Source organism: Haliotis rubra, unplaced genomic scaffold (assembly GCF_003918875.1).
Source record: "Haliotis rubra isolate DU_JTF1 unplaced genomic scaffold, ASM391887v1 Scf90, whole genome shotgun sequence".
Classification (NCBI taxonomy): domain Eukaryota; kingdom Metazoa; phylum Mollusca; class Gastropoda; order Lepetellida; family Haliotidae; genus Haliotis; species Haliotis rubra.
Genome location: NW_025767635.1, coordinates 937258 through 944055, shown reverse-complemented (window position 1 = coordinate 944055; position 6798 = coordinate 937258). Strand labels below are relative to the sequence as shown.

Below are 6798 nucleotides of genomic sequence, written 5' to 3'. Positions count from 1 at the left end.
ACTGTGAGTGGGTCGGTCTTCAGTGTTGTAATTCAATCAGCTGGGCTTAACGGACCGATCCCTCCTCGGCACACCCCCATTGTATCGTGGAGCTGGGGACACGGGTGGGAGCGGGAGAACTGACCTACACAGCGAAAGTAGTTCCTCGCCAGTGAGGCGTGAAGGGGGCGTGGCTTGTGGTCAAAGCGTGAAGTTTACAAGTGCACTTACACCATGTTTCCACAAGGCCACAGATCCAACTCCAAGTGAGTTGAGAAATTGATCTGACCAAATATTCTTTTTCAATTGAAGGTGATTACTTTAGCATGCACTTACTTACAAGAAATATTGTATCGTCAACAATTTTTATTGCTGTGTAGTTTTGAGAAATTGCGCGAAATATTAGTATCGTCGACTAAACTTTTATTGCTATATACAGTCGCCCAGTTGTTCTGTATATGAACTGTTCGTCACCTGCAAAACACACGGTCCATGCGTAAATTCTTGGAAATAACACTATAGATGGATATCTGTAGTAAGACAACTCGGGCAGGTTGTACAACTTATTTCCGAGAAATATATCAAGGCTAGAGTTAGTTCTGAGAAATACGCTCTGATACTCACCGATAATCAATTTCGCTTCACACAATAACGCTCAACATGACCCCAGCCGTCTCCTTCCTGGTAGCTTACAGGTCAGCTTCATTGCTGATAGAGACAAACTGACACACGCACGTGGAGGTAGAGTGAGTGAGTGTGGTTTAGCGCCGCTTTGAGTAATATTCCAGCAATAAAAAGGTGAGGGACACAAGAAATTCCCATGTGCGGAATCGAACCCGGGTCTTCGGCGTGACGAGTGATCACTTTAACCACGCAAGTTGAATCATCATAGGGACACACAGAGGTTGAATCATCATGTGGACACGCATGTTGAATCATCATAGGGACACACAGATGTTGAATCATCGGACACGCATGTTGAATTCATCATAGGGACACACAGAGGTTGAATCATCATAGGGACACGCATGTTGAATTCATCATAGGGACACACAGAGGTTGAATCATCATAGGGACACGCATGTTGAATTCATCATAGGGACACAGAGGTTGAATCATCATAGGGACACGCATGTTGAATTCATCATAGGGACACACAGAGGTTGAATCATCATAGGGACAGGCATGTTGTATCATCATATGGACACGCATGTTGAATCATATGGACACGCATGTTGAATCATCATATGGACACACATGTTGAATCATCATATGGACACGCATGTTGAATCATCATATGGACACGCATGTTGAATCATCATATGGACACGTATGTTGAATCATCATAGGGACACACATGTTGAATCATCATAGGGACACACAAAGGTTGAATCACCATAGGGACACGCATGTTGAATCATCATATGGACACACAGAAGTTGAATCACCATAGGGACACAATCGGATTGAATCAACCAACGGGGGATGCACACACTGAAACTGGCCAATGTATTTTTCCCTTTTCAATGGTATCTTACAAATATTTACTATTCAACTTGATAATACTTTCTTCTGGGTTCAACATAAAATGTTTTATTTTTTAATCAGTAACGACAAAAACTCCCCACAGACAAGTGTAAGGTTGCCCCAATAGTGTCCAAATGTATGCAAGTATTATATTCAGTGCCAAACACGACTTCACGACATTGCATACTTAAATTTGTCACGTGCATCAAATGAAATCTTAAATAAATAAATAAATAAATAAATAAATAAATAAATAAATAAATAAATAAATAAATAAATAAATAAATAAATACCGCCACGTTATTTCAACACTTGTTTCAGTAGTGAATGTAGGCTTCAGCAGTGTTAGTGTAGTCTTGACTGATAAGAATATAGCATTAACTTCGCGCTAGCTGATAGTTATCAGAATATACTACGTTTATTTTTACAGAAATGTTTATGAAAAATATAAAATACTTTCTTTTTGTCTCATATGAGATATAATCTGATATTCCCTCAGTCAGACAATCGAGTTTATCAAGTCCATATTCAAATTCTTCGTTTCACAGGGTCAACAACGGTGACAAATTATCAGGTCTTCAAGAAATATGGGTGTGTCCGGTACAGGCGTCCATAGTAACTTACGACAATGACAGTCGGGAGTTACTTTTGATTGACTCCCGCAAGTGCATAAAGTTGATTTTGATTGGCTACCTCCTGAATAATCATCACAACAAGCTCCGCCTTCACAGATTCCCGCCATCAAACCGACTTACTGTTTCTTCATTCACCAGGAAATAGTCCCCATGTTTTATCATTTATTTTATAGTTGAGAAATTTATTCTAATAGCAACCGCATTCTGTTAGTTGCTATTGCTGTTAAAGAGTATTTTCTGTAAAATTACAGTAAATTACTGCACTACGAGAATTTGCGTAAAAATGACCTTGACGAAAGGTGAGCGCGTAGGAATATCGTCATCCTCCAAGTCGTCTTTCATTTATGAAGGCTCGCCAACTCGAGAGATCATTGCCCCTTGGACTACACAAGCGAGCAAATGCTGTTGAAAGCTGCACCTCGCATTTTGGATACCTATATGATGTCAACACCCAGATGTATTAACACAAAAGTAAGTATTTTGTGTATATGCTGTGCTGTAAATGACAGTTGGGGGATCTAAGAGGAAGTAGTGAAATATTCCGCGAAATGTTTTGTGATGTAACCGGAGTGAATGTGAAGAATTTCCTAATTTGTAGTCAAGTTAATTCGTGACTGATATGACATGTGATAGTTTTAGATTTGCTTTCGCTTCTGGTCAAATGTTTAGTATTACGAAGTACAACGTTACAATATTCACCGTGCCTTTTCCTCGTTTGGGGCGCGGGGTTTTCATGCTCGAGACCTCGTAGTAGGTCTAGCTGAGCAACGTGGGTTTCACGTGGCCGCCATGCCGGTATGTCTGAACTCGTCACCGAACAGCTGCTACCAGTTCAACTTCGTATTTCTACACTTATGTAGAGTCTAAATGTATTTTATACGTTATACTAGGTGACTACCTTGTGAATTGGTCACTGTCACACTTTGGGATGGCATAATTATGTGTATATGGTATATTGCTTCATCAGTGTGTAATGTCAGGGTAGAAGTAGGCGTGTCCAGACTGAATGCCAGCAAGTTGCTGTATTTTTAAACATGTACTTTTTATTATCTAAGATGGCTTTGCCTATCATAATGTGATTCTTTCCAGTATTAATCGTAGTAGCAATTAATTATATTGTTTTAATTGGATTTTTAGGACATGGCTAAAATACATTCACTGGATGAAATGGACGAGAGCAGTATGTACTCCTTCATGGACAACGAGGGCGATGTTGATTTCTACAATCTCAACACGCCAACTTTGATGCCAAGTGAAGATATTTGGAAGAAATTCGAGCTGTTGCCCACTCCACCTCGTTCACCAAAACACGAAGTTTCTGACCTTCTCGACTATGAGTCGACCGATATTTCGGACTTCTTGCAGAATGAGGCAGTCCTCAAACCGCCCAATTTACCCTTTCCTGAATCGCCACCACCGTCTAGTTTGTGTTCTAAATTAATTCAGGATTGTATGTGGTCTGGAAGTCACCAGATAGGGTTTGAGGTTGAGAAATCTCCATCCCCCGGGCCGGACACACGGCAGAACGAGAACGGCCAGACTGAGACCCCATCTGACTGTGTGGATCCTGCGGCAGTGTTCCCCTACCCCATCAGCGATACCCGACTGACCAACCTTGGAACAGAAACTCCCTCAGACTCTGGTATGTATTTGACTAAATTCACATATTTTATGACGGGACACACATTATAAATGGGATTTTTCATTATACCAGATAATCACATGTAAATACGTTTGGTTCAGGTGTCTAATCGATCTTTAGTTATGTAGGGCTTGTAAACTCGTTTGAAATACATTTCATTGCATTGCGCAACATGGTGTAAGGGCAAGTAACTCGTGAAGGGAAGAGAATATCGGTAGAGCTCCTGTCCTTTTTTTGTTGACCTTCCAGTGCTAAGGAATCCCCAACTGACGTGACATTTTTTTATTCCCAGAAAAGATGTTTGAGCGTAACATATATGTATATAGAACTCAATGACGAATCAATATTTTAATAATGTGTATTGTATTGTTTTTCAGAGGAAGAGATTGATGTTGTATCTACTGAAGATGTTCATGAATCCAGGATACCCTCCCCACAACCCCTGTCAATCAACTTAAAAAATGTGAAAACAGTAACAGTAACAACAGAAAGTGCTAAACGTGAATCTAAGTCTGTGCATGTAGTGATCGGCTACCCAGATATGGATGTGCATAACTACAGTTTACCTCATTCATACAAAAGGACTCGATCATCTCCAGGTCAAACACACATTGCACCAAAGCGGATTAAACGTGAATTGAGTGAACCAGACTTCAAAAAAGTGTGTCAAAAACTGAAGGCAAGTAGTAGATCTTGCAGTAGAAACAATTCAGATTCCGAGGAAGGTGGTGAAGGCAAAAGGACTCAGCATAATGTGCTTGAACGGAAACGCAGAAATGACTTAAAATACAGCTTCTTCTCTTTAAGAGACAATGTACCAGAGTTAAGAGAAAAAGAGAAAGCCCCCAAAGTGCTCATTTTGAAAAAGTCTGCAGATTTTATTTACGAGTTACGGAGACAAGAGGCATCTCTTTCCAAGGAAGTGACATTGTTGAAAGAAAGACATGAAAAATTGAGAAGGACGTTATCAGCTTTGAGACAATAAATTTGTTGGACTTAAATACTTGTTGGTTCATTATACTGCCATGGTTGGAGTACATCCTGGGCAGGATCATTGTGCGTGCTGTGTTCAGGCGGCTGTTGTTGTAGGTTGTTAAACCTAATGTGATGGAATTTATTACGAGTGTTGCATTTGTTGGCTTTACTGTTGTACATATGTATCTATAAGTAGCATTTATTTTATACCAGTCTGAAGGTCCCGGGCTATTGTGTGTTCTTTTGCTTGGAGAGGAAAGGGCATTTCTCATGTATCATGCATTCTTTGTTTTGTATAAAATCTTTAAAAACTCACTGAAAGAAATAAAATGAAAAATCTTTTTTTCCAAACACAGATCCTTGTTGAATCTGACTTTTGTCATTGTCTGGGTAAAACGCGGGAAATTGCGCCCACCAGCCAATGAAATTTCCGCCTCTTGCATTCCATTCACATTGATGTAAAAAAGCAATGTGTACTCACGTTGGGTCACAGGCAGAAACTAGGTCAGATTAGCTTTACGCCATTACTGAGGTGTACCTGGACGAGACAGGCTCACGTGACTTTCTTGATAAAGGGGATAAAGTGTTTAGGTGCGGCCTGACTCGTTTGTTCTGTCAGTGGACTGGGCCAGGTACCATAGCGTGTGAAATTGGTTTCCGACCCAGACTGTACTAGAATGGTGTGTGTGGTGCAGTGTTTGCAGTATCTGCTCTTGTAAGTCAATAACTCAATCATAGGATACGTGGATTTGAAACAAAGAAATTACTGTGCTCGACCTTGTAGGTGTTTTGTCTTTCCAGATTTTGTTTTGAGTGTTAGAGGAGCCTCGCACTTCATGCTGGTCATTAAGAGTGATCGTGTTGTTTTCAGACGCTAGCTTTGAGGGACCAACAAGCTGTATAGAAATAAGTAGGGCCTGTGATTAATTAACCTCGTTAGGCGATCTATTGTAAAACTGGCTCGGGTCGAAGTAGCTTTTCATGAGGAAAGTTGAGTAAATTGCGTAACTTGGAAATTAAACTACCTTGAAACTGCCCTTTCACCCGGGCGCAAGGAAATGGGGGAGGGTATATCCGGTTCGCATTGATATGCGAATTAGCGTTGTGTAATTACAGCCCCGTGTGTATAGTGCCTGTTGTAAAACTAGCAAACTACATCGCCTTGATGAGGTTTGATAAGAATGACCTTTGTTGACATCGTATACCCATTTCTGAGAGAAGTAGCTAAGTATAGAACGAATAGAGGGGGAGCAATATTCGGCGGGACTCGTTGACACGCGAACTGTTGTTTTTGTTCTCACTCGGTCTACAGTACATCAGCACGCAGCTTTCCATGGCAACATCGCGGGGCATACTGGTGGGTGGAAAACACGAATTCAAGGTGCTGGGTATTGAAAGGGTCCGCTCTGAGGTCGTATTATTGGGGCTACCAGACAAGATCATCAAACACTGGCATGGCAAAGGCCGCATATCAACTACGTTCACCTGACCACTGTCTTACCCGTGACCCTACATACCTAGATCACCACTGTCTCTTACAAAGACGCGTCCGAAGCGGACAATCTCTATATTTTACGCAACGTCGTTGTCGTTACGTAACCACGCGTTTCTATCGTGAATTTGTATTCACACGGTAAAGTTAATCTTGCATACTTTGAAGTCTCTCATTCCCAATGCATCTTAACAGTACAAGAAACAGTTAAAAAACATGGGTCCAGATTTTATAGTGTATTTTATTTTTTAACGCAATGTTAAAGACGTCACACAATGTATCCTCAAAGTCACGTGATATAGACATCTTTGTAGATGATACGTCAGGACAATAAGACGTTGACTTCAGTCTTAACAACTTCATCATCCTTTGGTCTGACATAACCAACGAATCACGGATATCAACTCTTTCTTGGGCTTATCTCTCGTTGTGCAACCCTAACGGTTTGAAACGCTCAAGGCCAGATTCGATTCCATGCCCAGCCGCACTTCAGGGTGGTTTGGCACGAGTGTGAGTGAGTGAGTGAGTTTAGGTTTACGCCGCACTCA

The 6798-nt window shown here is 41.0% G+C and overlaps 1 protein-coding gene across 1 annotated transcript; it reads left to right on the top strand.

Annotated features, from left to right (window-relative positions):
- Positions 1 to 2463: 2463 nt before the first annotated feature.
- Positions 2464 to 5113, top strand: LOC124263920 (myc protein-like). Its single transcript, XM_046698648.1, has 3 exons — positions 2464 to 2612; positions 3279 to 3783; positions 4161 to 5113. The coding sequence occupies exons 1-3, from the start codon at positions 2541 to 2543 to the stop codon at positions 4766 to 4768; spliced, it is 1185 nt and encodes a 394-aa protein (XP_046554604.1). The 5' UTR covers positions 2464 to 2540; the 3' UTR covers positions 4769 to 5113.
- Positions 5114 to 6798: the final 1685 nt, after the last annotated feature.